This window comes from Bidens hawaiensis, unplaced genomic scaffold (genome assembly GCF_021521415.1).
Source record: "Bidens hawaiensis isolate Kalapana, Puna unplaced genomic scaffold, B.hawaiensis_p1.1 tig00047494_1, whole genome shotgun sequence".
In the NCBI taxonomy this organism is placed as follows: domain Eukaryota; kingdom Viridiplantae; phylum Streptophyta; class Magnoliopsida; order Asterales; family Asteraceae; genus Bidens; species Bidens hawaiensis.
This window is the reverse complement of record NW_027498489.1, coordinates 61,961-78,904: the sequence shown is the minus strand read 5'-3', so window position 1 is coordinate 78,904 and position 16,944 is coordinate 61,961. Positions and strand designations below refer to the sequence as shown.

Genomic DNA, 16,944 nt, shown 5'->3' with positions numbered 1-16,944 from the left:
TATGGTTTGACCAAGGATTCTCAAATTTTGCCGAAAACACCCAGCTCAGCTAATTTTCTATATTATGTTTCTATTTTGCCCAGTTTACTTGCACTAAGGTTCAAATCATGGATCTTTAATCCTTTATCATCATCATTCATACCCGATTGCACCCATTACTATCACGACTTCAATATCTATCCCGTTTCAGGCATAAAGCTTAGACCTTTATAGGTTTAAAACGTTCTAGGCTAGATCTAGGGTTTATCTATAAGCCGTAAATTGCCATAGGTCCATTAAGTTCATTTTAATCATAAAGTTGTCGACTTTATGTTTTATCTAGACCCGATCTACTCTATTTTCAAGTTTCATAGCAAACCATTCATAAAAACGTAACCTTTAAGGTCAAAAACATACCTTTTGATGTTTCAAAGGTCACGGCTAGCTCGTTTATGGACTTGAATCGTGTATCTAGCTTGAATATCTAGGATCTATCAACAAGAGGCTCGATTTCGGTCTCGGTTTTTATTTCTCTCCTTGCGGCCGACAATGGAAGGGTTTGTGTGTGTTTAAGGTGTGTTGAGAGAATAAGATGGATAAGATGGATGGAAATGGAAAGATTTAGGGTTTAAGGGGTATTTATACTCCCTTAAGCCCATGGACCTAAGGCCCATCTTTCCTTTTTAGTTCATGATTAATTCTCTTTAATTAGCCTACTTATCTTCCCTATTTTGTTATTTCTGCAATAAGTCAAGTAAATATTTTCCGTCATGACAATTAAATATAAAATATTATTATTTGAAATTTCAGGATGTTTCACATAGGAAAGTTTCATGTTATGTGAAACTTAGTAAATGATAGAAGTACCACAGAGGATTAAAGAGGGAGTTTAAGTTTTAGGAAAAGTAAATTACAAAGTAATGTGACCTTGTGGTTCTACAACTTCTTGAAATATATCCTGATTTGTTGGGAATTCCCAAGTCGGTCCGTGGCTTGGTGCGTGGGACGGCTAGGATATTAACTTGGCGTGCAAGTTAATGATTAAATAATATTAATCAATTTATGGATGATTATCTAGTTTCCTATTGTTTACATGTTAGGAAGATGATTATTATGGAATTGATTAATTAGAATCCCGGTTATAGTATAACGTGTTAGGTTAGCTATAAATACTGTGTTTAGGGTATGGGACAATTTGTATCAAGTTTTCGAGTTAGATTTCTTAATCAATAAAGTGTGGGTGTTAGCCATATCGTTTATGTCGATTACATTATTTTATTACCAGATCAATTGCTTTAGATGACCTTGTGGTTTTCACCATATATGTATTTGCTAAAGAACTAGCACACATAACCCTCTTGCAAAGCTCTTATGTGTCATAGGGACTGTTATCTTTTGTTTTTGGTAAGTACGGTCTGAATTACAAACATTTGGTAAAATGTCATTCTTCGTAGTATTACTCATAACGAGTGATTGTTTGGATGTTGCAAGGAGTTTTGCTTAGTATTTTGGTGATGATGGATACATTCAAAGTCTGATCATTAACATGTCCAACAAGTATTTGAAAACATGTTGGTTATTGTGGAGATGGTATTTTTTCAATATTTCAAGTATATATATGCCGTATTGTATGCATATACTGCTGCTCCACATAAAGACAAAGTTGTCAAAGAAGTTATACCAACCAATCTAACTATACTAATAAAAGAAAATAATGAGGATGATGTGGCAATCCCACATTCATTCTAGGCATAATCTCTCTTCTCATTCTTCCTACTTATCCATGAGTTATGGAGCAAAACCATATTGACAAGTGGGTTATAATTTCCTTTCTAATTCTCTAACTTATCATATCATTCATTTTAACTATCCATTGGTCATGGGCCAAAATAATTTTAGCAAATGGGTTATAATTTCATTTCCAATTCTCTAATTTCTCATCTTATTTATCCTATATAGAGTTTTGAGAAATTTGTAATAATTTCTCTTTTAATTCTCTAATCTCTCATCTCGTTTATCATAGTTATCCACGGGTAATTGGTCAAAACATATTTTGCAAATGTTGTATATAAAAAAAATCAATTTTGTAAATTTGAGATTTTAGACTTCTTATTGTTTATACTATTTATTTTATCTTCTTTTTACCTATAATTCTGTTCATTTCTTTTAGATAAAGTATCTTTTTATTATTATTATTTAACAAATCCCGTGTAATACATGGGTTCAAAAGCTAGTTGTTTATATAAAAGTTATATAAACTGTTCTTGAAAACATGGCATATATAGTACTAGAGATGGTATACGGCCCCTCAAGCTCGACCTAAAAACCTAAAAGGATGTATAAATTTTTTTATAATATTATATTTAATTAATGTAATATATGATTTCATTTTTGAGAATTTATTATAAATATATATAACATCTTTTTCTCTATCACATATATTCTTTATTCAGCGTGTGTATTACGCGGGTAATAAATATAATAAACTGTTATGAATTGATGTGCATCTCTAAAATTTAAATAACAAAAACACTAAAAAACTTGAATGCATGTTAGGTAGTTGAGTTACCATGGATTGTTTTATATTACTATACTAGGAACGTGTACTAGATTGATATAAAATATAGAAAAATTGGTTTTTATTGGTCCCAACTATTACTTTTTTTTTTTGCCGGCGGTGGTCCCAACTTTCATTTTGGCTGGCAACAGTCCCAACTTTTACATACGTTGAAACCATCAGTCCGCGACTAATGGATTACTAACTCCGTTAAATAAAATCTTATGTGTCTTCCTAGTTGTCAAAAACAGCTGACTGTGCATCCTACGTGTATTAAAACAGCTGACTGTGCATCCTACGTGTATTAAATCTGATGTAATAAAAATATAATATATATATATATAAACACACATTGTATTCTCTCTCTCTCCTTTCACCACCAAAACTACCACCACCCACCTCCAAACCAATCTCCGGCAACCATCGAAAACCACCGCGTGACCAATATCCGGCAACCACCCCGTGACCACAACCATCGCAGCCTATCACCACCACCACATAGATACGGAGCTTCGCAGATCTGGTTTATGTGTGATGGGAACTTCGTAATCGGAACCACATAGATATGTGCAGATAGGCTTGTTTTCTGTACGTTTTGGTTGCTGGAAATTGGCGATTAGGGTTTGTACGGTTCTGCTGCGACGGTGTTAACTCGAGGTCGTTGGCCGGAAAAAGGTTGCATCGGCGAGTAGGGCGGCGATGGTTGTGGTGTTGTTCAAACAAGGACGGAGCGCGCGATTCCGGCTATTATAGTGTGGCGGTCCAAATTCAACCTATTCAGTGTTGCAGATGCTTGGTTTCGTTACGATTCAACCTGTTAAGTGTTCCTTGGTTAGATTTTACCCTTTTGGAGTTTGATTGTTGATATTAAAGTTTGATTTGTGGATTGCTGATAATTAGGGTTTGATAGGCTGCGATGGTTGTGGTCACGGGGTGGTTGCCGGATATTGGTCACGCGGTGGTTTCTAGTGGTTGCCGGAGATTGGTTTAGATGTGGGTTGTGATAGTTTTGGTGGTGAAACCTAGAGATAGATAGAGAGAGAGAGAGAGAGAGAGAGAGAGCTTTATGTGTGTGTATATATTTATATATATTATATTTTTATTACATCATATTTAATACACGTAGGATGCACAGCCAGCTATTTTAATACACGTAGGATGCCCAGTCAGCTGTTTTTGACAACTAGGACGACACATTAGATTTTAATTAACAGAGTTAGTAATCCGTTAGTCGCGGACCGATGGTTTTAACGTATGTGAAAGTTGGGACTGTTGCCGGCCAAAATGAAAGTTGGGACCACCGCCAACAAAAAAAAATAGTTGGAACCAATAAAAACCAATTTACCTAAAATATATTATGTTTCCAGAATATGTTGTTTTCTTCTTCTTTTGGTTGTTGTTGTTGTTGTTAGGATAAGCGCACACCCATAATTAAGGCAGCGATGATGACGTGACATCCTACGTGATAGTGAGTTGAGATCACACCCATTTTGACCAACCCCTACTTTGATTCCACTATTTGTTTATTCAGTTCTATTTTGAAAAACCACACTGCTCGTGCAATACAATAATTAATTTTTAATTGCTTTAATGGAATGATTGATTAGTCGTTTAATTTAATTTTGTATATTTTTGTCCAGTAATAGGGTGGAGTGGAATATAATGTTCCAAATCCAGTACTATGGATGTTTGCTACAAACAATCAGATTTGTTAATACAATTATTACGTTTTGCTGGCACCTTGTTTTAATTATCTTGAAATATTGCATGACATTATAGATTTTCTTTTTCTCTAACTATGTCCGCTTAATGATTTTATTAATGTGGTGGAGTGGAATAAATACAATGTTCCAAATCCAGTACTATGGATGTCTACTACAAACAATTAGATTTGTTAATACAATTATTATGTTTTGTTGGCACCTTGTTGTAATGATCTTGAAATATTGCATGACATTATAGATTTTTCTTTTTTCTTATTATGTCCGCTTAATGATTTTATTAAGGCGATGTTTGTTTTTTTTAAATGTATTATTCACTCCTTTTGTATGTGCCGGGCAGATCACGCGGGCGTTTAGGTCTGCGGTCTGCTTGTTTTTTGGAAAAAAATTCATTAAAAAGGGTATGAGCGCCTTCTTATTTTAGAAGACCCGTACTATAGTCTTATGACCTTTTCAAAGTTTGAAACTTAAATTCTTGTTAAAAAAAACCATCGACCCTCTCCTCCTTCCCCATACACTCGGCGTCCTCCTCTCCTCCACCCCCACTGCCGGCAATTCCTCCTCTTTTCCACCCCCACCTCTACCACCACAGCAGTCCGCCATCACACCTCCTCCACCCACCTAGTGTTGCCCACTCACCTTCACCTCCAGCCCCACTGCCGCAGCCGCCGTCGCACCACCTCATCCAAACCACAACCGCCAACAAATCTCCACCCGCAGGTAATATAAACCGATTATGTTACGTTTTGTGATTAGTTTTTAGGTTTGAATTTGACACTTGGTTAGAATATGTTTAGGTTTAAATTGAGCACTTGATTTGTGCCTTGAAAATCGTTTATGTTTACGTTTGAATTGAGCACTTGAAAATTTGTTTATGTTATTATGTTTGAATTGAGCATATGAAAAATTGTTTAAATTTCAATTTATTTTAGCAGTATGTAGACGTTAAAAAATAAACAGTCTTTCTTTTGCAGACTAGAACGATTTGGTTTACTTCTTCTATGGATGTATGCAAATGTGATAATCAGTCTGGAGACATTTATCTCTGAAAAAACAAACATCAGCTAAGAGGTTATGGGACTGTTTGGCAATATAGTACTCTTAATGAGTCATTAAGAGACATGGCACTTACTAGAAAACAAGTTAATTTGTGACAACAGTTTTTGTAGCAAAATTGTGACAAATAACCCAAAGCCTCAAATTTCTGACAAAACCGGTTTGTGAGAAAAAAAGCCGTGGAAAATCTAGTTTATGGCAATTTTGCTATAATCTTTGATGCAGGTTTACGACAAATATTAGTCCCCGCTAACGATGCAACAACTTTGCCACAATAGTGTTTCCTACAAGCTAACGACAAGTTAGTCACTGTTTTGTTTAAATTGTTAGTAATAATAATAGCAATAACAAAAATAACTAATTAGTAATGAGAAATACTAAAATTTAAATTCAGACAACAATGCCACAAAGTGTTAATAAAACTTGCTACAAAATCTTCAAAAAATTTGCTACAAACTTGTCACAAATGTTAGTAATGCTTGCTACAAACTTGCCACAAAACATTAATAAAATTTGCAACAAGCCTGCTCTACCTTTGAATCGGCCAGAGGCTCCATAAACCATTAAAAGATGTCCTTTTGTGGAGCCAAGCATGCTCTACCTTTGAATCGGCCAGAGCTAAAGTGTTTGGTTAACTTAAAAGCCACATTCTAATGAGTAAGTTTTAGAAAAATGCTAACTGATTCAGAGGTTATATTTTAATCGACCATGCCACTTACTGACTCTGCACATTGTTGCCAAACAACCCCTCAGTGTTTAATTTTTTGAATGACAAATATATACCCGTAAAATCTATTTCTAAACCCACCAGTCACTCGATCACTTTGTGAGACTCGAAGCTTAGAGAAACAACAGGCCAAAAGTTTATCAACTCTTAGGGTTGGTTGGTAGCATCTTAATTATTCTATTAAAAAACTATTCTGAATTTTTATTTCAAAAGGCTCCTAGTTTCATTTCAGCTCTTCCAAAAGCCGGTCATGTATTGGTTCAATAACGTGTTTATAAACTGGTTGGTTTGCTGATTTCACTTTTTCATTATATACATCATTTCAAATTCCAACTAAACCTCACATGCTAATTAAATTAATTTAACATATATTCCCGGCTAAGAGAATATAACAGTTTAATTATGAGATACACACCAACAACTTGCCTTGCCTATATATTTGCATCACTTGATATTCAAATTTTCATATCCTATCAGCCTTAGAGTACTATAAGATGTCAACTTTCCCCGTTTTTAGTGTTTCCTTGTCTTCGTCTCTCTCTCCCTCGGCTGTTGATGATAATAATAATAGCACGAAGCAGGATGTCAAATGCAACACTGTGAATTTCAATGCTAGCATATGGGGAGATCAGTTTCTTGCATATGATGAGGTTTTTATAGTCATTGCTTATTAACTGTCCATTTTTAGTAAGAAACTCATCTTCTAAGTTATTTTTGTAAATGCAGCCAGAAGATTTAGTGAGGGAGAAACAAGTTATTGAAGAGCTCAAAGAAGAAGTTAGAAAAGAGCTAATGATCAAAGAATCCACTAATGATTCAATGCAGCATATTAAGTTGATAGAACTTATTGATGTAGTCCAACGCCTTGGCATTGGCTATCATTTCGAAGTAGAGATCGAGGAAGCGTTGCAACATATCTATGTTACATATGGCGAAAAATATATCGATCATAAAAACCTACAAAACATGTCTCTTTGGTTTCGACTCCTTCGACAACAAGGCTTCAATGTTTCATCAGGTATTTAGTTACAAGTTCAGAACCATATTTGAAAACCAATAAGCTTAATGTCTAAATTCATTCATTGTCACCTTTACATATTTATTAAACATCGAACTAAAAATCCTTTCTCGTTGTCCTTGTTGGGAATTTGAACCCATAACTCATGTGGGACTCTAGCACTAAGATGAGGACTTGCATGTTACAGGAATATTCAAAATCCATATGGATGATAATGGAAATTTTAAGGAATCCTTATGTGATGATGCTCAAGGAATGCTTGCTTTGTATGAAGCATCATATATGAGGGTTGAAGGCGAAAAAATACTAGATAATGCCCTCGAGTTCACTAAAACACACCTTGCTATCATAGAAAAGGATCATTCTTGTGACTCTTTATTAAGAACCCAAATACAACAGGCACTAAAACAGCCTCTCCGGAAAAGATTGCAAAGGCTAGAGGCCGTGCGTTACATACCTATTTATGAACAAGAAGCTTCCCATAATGAGGTCTTACTGAAGCTTGCAAAGTCAGATTTTAATGTTCTTCAATCATTGCACAAGAAGGAGCTTAGCAAAGGTTGCAAGTACGTAACATACAACTATACTAATTGCTTAATAAACAAATAACAAAGCATACTAATTACATGGCTGGTTTCATCAGCCATAGAGCGGTTTAGTGTTCTATGTTGTGATGATTTCTTATACTAATTACATTAATCATTTGTGTTAGATGGTGGAAGGACTTGGACATGCAACAAAAACTACCTTATGTTCGAGACAGGTTGATAGAAGCCTATTTTTGGATATTGTCAATCTATTTCGAGCCTCAATATTCTCGTACTAGAATGTTCCTAATCAAAACTTGCATGTGGTTAGTCGTTCTAGACGACACATTCGATAATTATGGTACTTATGAAGAACTCAAGATCTTTACTGATGCTGTTGAAAGGTAGCTAGCGTTCTATATTGTTATTCGATAATTATGGTACTTATGTGGTTAGTCGTTCTAGACGACACTAATATTATTTCATCACTTTGATTTATTAATTTTATGATCATGTGTAGATGGTCAATAAGCTGCTTGGATATGCTTCCGGAATATATGAAACTAATATATGAACAACTTCTGTATCATCACCAAGAAATGGAGGAATTACTTGAAAAGGAAGGAAAAGCATACCAGATCCACTATGTGAAGGAGCTGGTATATTTAGTCACTTTTGATTGTGCATTTCATATTTTCATAGCAATTTTATAAGTAATAAATGATAGCCTAATTAACAAACAAATACGTCTGTTCTATGAAACAGGTAAAAGAGTTGATACGAAACTTCTTAGTGGAAGCCAAATGGTTAAATGAGGGGTATACGCCAACATTTGAAGAGTACATGTCTGTTTCAATGGTAACAGGTACCTACGGCGTGGTAACAGGGAGATCATATGTTGGTAGGGCAGATCATATGGTCACTGAGGACGCGTTTAAATGGGTTGCGACATATCCTCCTATTGTTAAGGCTGCATCTAATATTGTAAGACTTATGAATGATATTGTCTCTCACAAGGTATGTACTACATATTTATGTATGCATGTACATATGTTTCCAAAGGTGTAAAATGTAAAATAACTTATATAAACATTTCAGGATGAACAAGAAAGAGGTCATTGTGCTTCAAGCATCGAATGTTACCAAAGGGAAACCGGTGCATCCGAGAAGGAAGCATGTGAATTTATCTCAAAACAAGTTGAAGATGCATGGAAAGTTATAAATCAAGCGTCTCTCAGGCCGACAGAAATCCCATTCCCTCTTCTTATGCCGATAATCAACCTTGCACGTGTGTCTAATATTCTTTATGAAGTAAACGATGGCTACACTCATGCGGGAAAAGAAATCATAAATTACATCAAATCGCTCTTGGTTCACCCTGCACATTAAGAATCAACAATGACATGTACCAGTGTTAAAAATACCTTTGTTATAATTTTTGTTTTTGATCTTTTGAGTGATACGTTGTTTAAATGTTGTAGGGCTCCGTTTTGTATTTTAGTCTTTTGTATATGTTTGAACTATTCACGATGTAATTTAGTTATCTTTTCGGTTTCTTGTACGTATGTTTGGGCTTAAGACCATGTATGTTGAGCCCAATTGGCCGTTAATAATATAATGGGGCTTGGGATGCTTCCCCTATATATAGGGAAGCATACCCATGCACAACCTAACCTTTTGAAAGAATCTTATCTATTCACCAACTCTCATCTCTGCTCCCTCTTCTCTCGTACCATTTCGGGTAATAACTCACCCAAACAAGATCTAAGATCTCGGTTCTCTACTAGTGATTTTCGCTAGCTAGTAGTGAGATTGATCCAAGAACTTAGTTGTTTGATCCGTTTACAGGACCTACAATTGGTATCATAGCATTTGGCTCTACTAGTTGTAGTTCTTAGGTCACAACCTTGGATTTTGGTCTTGTTTGTGTGCTGAAGAATTGTGCTCAAGTGTTAAAGTGGGTCTACGGGTTCACTAGTTGTTGTAGTCGTGTTTACAAGCTTGAAACAAGGTTGTTTGAAGTATTAGGGTTCGAAAGAAGTGTGTTTGTGTGTTATTATGTTGTTAAAAGTGTTAGGATTCAAGAAGATTGTGTGTGGTTTGAGTATAAAGAAATTTGTGATTCTAAATCTACAAAGGTTTATATGGTTCCAATCGAGTTTCCATACATAGCAAAAGGTGTAGTGTAAAAAGTACTTTCTGTACTTTCTGAAAATAGATCTAATCGAGTTAAAATCCAATCGAATCGAGTATCAAACGATTCGAATCGAATCCACAAACCATTCGAATCGATTTTAGAAAACCAATCGAATCGAAATTCAAAACCAGTCGAATCGAGTTCCTATTCGATTCGATTGCCTTTTCAATTTGATTCGATTCGTTTACCTATTCGGTTCGATTCCTTTTCAATTCGATCCGTTTATACTTGGAACTTTTGGTAGAGACTATTAAGTGTCCTGTTGGATCCATTTACCGATTTGAATGATGACAACTGATACTGAAGCATTAAATAACTTTATTATATTTGAAAATGAAACCGGGACCATCAACAAACCTCCAAAACTACTCAAGTGGGATAACAACTTTGAGGAATTCAAGTGGCGTTTTAAAACTATATAAGACTGAGTATGTTCTTCTCAGATCAATGGAGACTGATCCTCACATTCCCACCACTGATACTACTGATGGACCAGTTCCCAAATCCGTAACAGCCTATAACGATGATGATAAAAAGATGCTAAGTGATTTTCAAAAGGCATATGGTGTCTTGGATGTATGCCTTTCACTTGAAATTGCTCAAACTTTAAGAGATCACACCACTACTAAAGGTCTATTGGATGCATTGGTTAACAACTTTGAAAGGATTATGGAGATGAGAAACAGTAAGAATGCCATATTGAAAGGTGAATTCAGTATGTTTAATCACATATAAGGAGAAACTGTTGGATCTCCTATCCACAAATTTGAAACATTGATAACCAAAATGAAGAGTGTTGGTATTGATTATGATTAGATTGAAATCAATGACAAGCTGTTGATTTCCTTAACCTACACTTGGAACAATAGTGTTATCGTCATCAAAATGTAACAACTCGGATTTTTTATTTATTATTTTTGTTAGCCGTTACCCGACCCGTTTCTATGTTCGGGTAATTTTATCAATAAAAACTCGCATTTATTTAGTTATTAATATTTTATTATTATTGTTTATTATATATATCAAATTATCTATATAACTTTGAATTATATACCAGTTAAACCCCTATACTTTTGTTTAACCTATTGTGTATCCACACTTGAACTTGAAGGACTAAATTCCAAATCTGCCATATATTATGTTATACCCTTTTACCCAAACCCGTAAACCAGGATTCAAACCCGTAACCCGTTTGTTAACTTGTGCCTTAATCTTCGTTGTAAACACAGAATTGATCATATCAAATCGTTCACCTTGCCTGATCGACCTTCAATAACATTGTAATTAGAGAATAATATCTAAACGATTGTGTTTGCATTATTAAACTTACCGTCTATATCGTATTAGGTGTTATACCATCTGGAGATCATATTAATTCAATTAAACTCTTCTGCACGTCGCTAGACACCTCGCGAATCAAACCTCTATGGTTAATTTAAATTTTAGGGTTCTTAGATGAACTAGGGATTTAACATGGGTTAATTTAAATTTTAGTTTCTGTCTATAACATGAGTTAGTCACCAGCCAACCGGCTTGTGCAATTTGGTTAAGACATTGGTTGGCTGGGGTGTGCGGGTTCGAGTCCCTCCTAGCCTGTTTTATTTTTTGAAGCTTTTTTTTATTAGTATATTAATTATATTAAATAAATAAATTACAATATAGTTAACATAAAAATAATAATTAGTTAATATTTTAACATAACCGGCTCGTTAGTTAGTCGTTTACCATACTTTGATAAAACTATGTGTAACAAAACAATAAAGCTTTCTTTAATAATAAAAATTATAAAGTATTTAAGTTGAAATTAATATTTAAAACATATATTATATAACATATTGAAATATAGTTATAAGTACAGGTATTTTATAAACGAATATATTTTATATAAATATTATTGTTTATTATTTACAATCTTAATTAAAAGTAATCTTTATGAATAAGAATAAAATTATATAATTTTGTTATTTAACAAACACTCGATCATCATTCAATCCCAAACTTATATCAATTTGTGGAATCCATATTAATTATATAGTTATTTCTGTCACACCTCGACCGAAGGCGGCGGAACATGCCGGGTGCAACCGATTGCCAAAAAACATAAGACACAATTTAAAGTGATAATATTCATTCAACTCATTTTATTTCTACGAATCAGAAATCAACACATCTCGTTCCCACAAACAAATTGAATACAAGTAACAATTATATTATTCGTTTTACTAATACCCTAATAGTCTTGGTAACGTTTTCGTCAAGTCCTCGAGTCAACAAAAGTCAAACCTGTAACATTTCATAACATAAAGTTTGTCAACACAAAGGTTGGTGAGCAATTCATAAGTTTGAGCATATAAATATATAGTAATAAAAGCCACAAAACTTGTATACGAAACGATAAATAAAAGCTATAAACTTGGATAAAATAGATATCGTTAATAGTTTTACGTTAGCAACACCTAGCTACAAGGAGTTGCCAAGTAATCTAGGATTTTATTGACAATTGCTAAAACATTAGCACCACCTAGCTACAAGGGGTTGCCAAGTAGTCTAGGATTTAATAGTTATCGTTAATTGCATTACGTTAACGACACCTTGCCATGAGGGGTTGCCAAATGGTCTAGGATTTATAGTTCCACCATCCAAAAGCGATAAACACATAAGCATGTAAGCATAGAACACCAAATCGAGCAATTATTTAAGTAAAGTATACAATCACGTTTGTGGGTTTAAGATTCAAGTAATTAAAGCATTTAGTTTGATAGGTATGAAATGTCACCCCAAAACGAAAGATGAAAAAAGGGGCATGAAAGTACTCACCTCGATTGATGAACCGAGAGATAAATAAATGAAGCTCGAATGGTAAACGAACAGATCCGACTTGAAATGATAAACACCTTAGCTAAAATAAATAATGTAATATATATTAATGAACTTGAAACCATAATGAAACTATATTGGGAAACATTGAACGAGAAGGTTCGGTTGTTAGTGTGGTTACCGGTTAATTTGTTAACGATTAGGGACTCGTACTTAATTGATAATTAAAATAAAATAATATTATCTTAATTTGCTTTTAAATAGCTAAACCAATATTAAAAGAGACAAGGCGGGTTTTAAATCAAGGGTTCGATTTTATAAATAAATAAAGCTTATAATGATGTTATTACTGATAAGATTGTAATGATAATAATAATTTTAAAAAGATATGTTGGATATATATATATATATATATATATAGATATAAGATAATGATGTTAATAATAATAAAAATAATTATTTTTAATAATACTAATATAGTATAATAATTATAACAATAATTATTATTAATAATACTAATATTAATAGTTATAGAATAGAAATTTTGTATTAATTATAATGTTGTTGATAAAAATGATAACACTAATAAATAATATTGATAGTAATAACGATACCATACTCGATGTTGGTTCGATTTATAAACGAATTCACAAAATAAATATAATAATATATTGCTAATAATTAATGATAAAAATATGATTTTAATAAATAGTAATAATTTGGTCTTGATTAATAATAATAACTTCAATATTTATAAGAATAATGATAATAATAATATTAGTAATGATTCATAGTGGTGAAGCTTGGGCTTAGTCACGGGGTGACCGAAGTCACGAACTCAAAAATTTTTGGGTCGACGATTCGGTTCGTGTCGGTGACTTGGGTCGGGTCGGTGATTCGGCTCGGGTCGGGTCGGATCAAACAATATGACATCTATATATCTAATTTTTCTTCATTTATTCAAACAATTGTTCTTACAATAAAAAAACAAAATAATATTTTAACCAACAAAGACCTAAAATATTCATGATGATGCGAGAGGAAGGGTAAGTAGGGATAAACAAATTCGGTATTGATACCAGTACCGCTACCGAAATTGGTACAGATTTGGTACCGTCGGTACCGAATAGATACCAAAGTTTTGAGTTTTGGTACCGGTATATCTCAAATTTTACCTTCAATACCGGTATCGAACCGGATATTTTGGTATCGGTATCGGCGCCGGTATGGTACCGATCTCATCCCTAAGGGTGAATACCTAGAAGAAAAATTGCAAAGACCTAAAATATTTATAAAAACAAATCTTTTACTATTCGACTACTATTTTGTAATTTTTGTTTATAAATATTGCAAGGTTTTAGAAAGAAAAAAAAAACAAACGATGGGGTATTATATTTAAAAAAAAATCAATAATGACCGGTAGCATTAAAATACATCGGGGGTGACCATGCTTAATACCTATAAAATTTTTTTAGAAAAATCACGAAATTTACCCTACTAACGGAGAAACGGCAGTGGCCGAGGCCACCCCCGGTCCTCACATAGCTTCGCCCATGGTAATGAATACATATAATAATGAGTTATATGTAATAATACTAATAATAATCTTTATGTATTGATGTTAGTCTTTAAAGTAACAATAAATTTGTTGAGTATAAAAATAATACCAAAACCGGTCTAGGATTAGACCCGAACCCGTGACCTCTAGTTTAATAACTAACGTACGAACCGAATGAACCGAGATAATTAAACCCATAAGAACTTAATATATCCATTACCCGATCGTTCATCTTTTACCCAATTCAAAACAACTCAATACCCAAATCAACCTGTTTCAAATTATATAACCAACAATATAACCGATTTTTAACGGTTTAAATCTGACAATCTCTATACGAAAATAACAATACCAAAACTCGAATTAAATTTACCTATTATATGTTTGCGAGTTGTCAAAGATGAAGGCTGCCGGAGATGAAGAAACGGAGGGTCGCCGGAGCCAAATTCCAGCCGCCGGAGGCGCGCCGGAAAAACGGTACAGAGAGAGAGACGAGGCGGAGAGAGAGAGGGAGAGAGACGAGGAGAGATAGAGAGAAAGAGACAGACGGAGAGAGATGAAAAGAGAGAGGGAAGGAGCACGGCGGCCATGGTGGTGCTCCGACGTCAGCGGCAGCGGCAACGCACGGGTGATGGCAGCGGCGATGTTCAGGTGATAACAGCGGCAGCGATGGGAGCTGCTGTGATGATGTAGCTGATGTGGTGTGCAACAATAGCAACAAGGACTGCCGGAATCGGCGTCGGAGGTCGCCGGTTGCCGGAAAACGGCGCCGGAATCGCGAGAGAAAAAGAAAGGGTTGCGGCTGGGTTGTGTGTGTGTGCTAGGGTTTGTTCGTGTGTTTATATATGTAATGCATATTTTCAAAACAAGCCCTCTAAGTTTCAATCGTTGTTTAACACGAGTTTAAAGGTTTCCAAAGTTTATAACGAGTTTACGAAAATCTGTTTGAACCTCATATGTTTTCTTAACAACACTATATTATGACAAACATCGGTTTATTTAGATTGAGGTCTATATTAATATTATATAATAATTTAATAAAGTTCTAAAAATGTTGAGTCGGTTTAAAAAGAAAATAAAAGTTTATAAAACTAATACAACTCGAGGCCCGAATTTGACAAATGCCACTATTTCCCACTATGCTTTTAATTAGGGTCGTTCATTGGTACTTCCCGAAGGGTGTGCCTTATTTTCTTATTCTTATCAACTCATTTCTTTTGTTTATTTGATAAGGTGAGTAACTCAGTTCTCTTTTTACTCATTTTTAATCATTTTGGGTACATATGCGTATCTTACAATATTTACATATTACTTAGTATTTTCATTAGCAAACTGTTGATCCTTGTGTTATGCCAATCATTTGCTTAACTTGCTATATGTTTAATTGCTTATTTGAATGCATTCGGAGAGGTCCATCATATTCACATAATTAGTATGAACATACGACTGTCGTAGTAGCTAAAGCCCACTTTGCAATGTGATGGTTTTACCGAAACTCATTAATTTATTCATTGGGTTTAATTGTTTATCTCACAAAGGACCGTTTTGCTCTTTTTGTATTATATTATATTTAACTGACTGATGTTTTACTCACTCAACCTTGTGTTGATATCTACTTTATTTTATACGCATATGCAAGCTTTTGTTTGAATTGATTGCAATATTGGTGAAGAACTTAGAGATATTTATGTTAGAAGAAATAAATCAAGACTTATCTTAAATTTTGAACTTGAATTATATTGTTGCTTTTATTTCTAGATTATGTACTTTGTTTATTTGAATTATTTGGATATTTAATTTAAATTAATAGATAGTGTCATTTTTAAATATTGCATGATAATACCTTGAGAGCTATGAACAATTGGTTCGCGTCCCGACATTTCCGCCTTAGGTTGGGGTGTGAAAATTGAGACTGAAGCATTAAAGCCTAATTATCTTTGAAAATGAAGCTAAGACCACCAACAAACCTCCAAAACTACTCAAGTGGGATAACAACTTTGAGGAATTCAAGTGGCATTTCAAAAACTATATAAGAATCACTGAGTATGTTTTTCTTAGATCAAATGAAGTTGATCCTCACATTCCCACCACTGATACTGCTGATGGGCCAGTTCCCAAACTCGTAACGAACTATAACAATGATGACAAAAATATGCTATGTGATTATCAAAAGGCATGTGGTGTCTTGGGTGGGCGCATTCACTTGAAATTGCTCAAACTTTAAGAGATCACACCACTACTAAAGGTCTATGGGATGCATTGGTTAACAAATTTGAAGGGATTGTGGAGATGAAAAACAGTAAGAATGCCATGTTAAAAGGTGAATTCAATAGGTTTAATCACTTACAAGGAGAAACAGTTGGATCTGTTATCCACAAATTTGAAACATTGATCACCAAAATGAAGAGTCTGGTATTAATTATGATTAGATTGAAATTAATGACAAGCTGTTGAATTCCTTACCCGTGCCCTTGGCCTTGTTACGAGCTTTATCCAAATTTGCACCAGCCACTTGCGCTGGTGTCTCACCCGTGAAAATGACATAACGAAAAATATTAAATCCGAGTCTAATGCATAATATAATTACCGATTATGATGATGAATCAAAGGAGAAACCGAGTGCTAGGGTTTACAGCCAAGAACTTCAATCAAAACGAAATTATAACTGCTTCTTAATTGCAATTGTCTTAGGGATTGGATTCGGAATGCAATAGGGAGTGTGCAGAAAACACGTATTTATAGGTGAATTAGATCAAGATTAGCCACGGTTTTGATACTACAATATCG

At 34.2% G+C, this 16,944-nt stretch overlaps 1 protein-coding gene across 1 annotated transcript; it reads left to right on the top strand.

The window, feature by feature from the left end:
• The first annotated feature begins 6,331 nt into the window (after positions 1–6,331).
• On the top strand, positions 6,332–8,984 carry LOC143597022 ((E)-beta-farnesene synthase-like). Its single transcript, XM_077075647.1, has 7 exons — positions 6,332–6,690; positions 6,767–7,058; positions 7,246–7,624; positions 7,771–7,989; positions 8,106–8,244; positions 8,351–8,602; positions 8,684–8,984. The coding sequence occupies exons 1-7, from the start codon at positions 6,535–6,537 to the stop codon at positions 8,972–8,974; spliced, it is 1,728 nt and encodes a 575-aa protein (XP_076931762.1). The 5' UTR covers positions 6,332–6,534; the 3' UTR covers positions 8,975–8,984.
• The last annotated feature ends 7,960 nt before the right edge of the window (positions 8,985–16,944 follow it).

What these genes read in the sequence shown, in the direction of transcription:
- LOC143597022 (XM_077075647.1), top strand. Translation starts at nt 6,535, where the DNA reads ATGTCAACTTTCCCCGTTTTTAGTGTTTCCTTGTCTTCGTCTCTCTCT. An exon ending in TCCACTATGTGAAGGAGCTG is followed by an intron (nt 8,245 to 8,350) that starts GTATATTTAGTC and finishes TCTATGAAACAG; the next exon opens with GTAAAAGAGTTGATACGAAA. An exon ending in ATGATATTGTCTCTCACAAG is followed by an intron (nt 8,603 to 8,683) that starts GTATGTACTACA and finishes TAAACATTTCAG; the next exon opens with GATGAACAAGAAAGAGGTCA.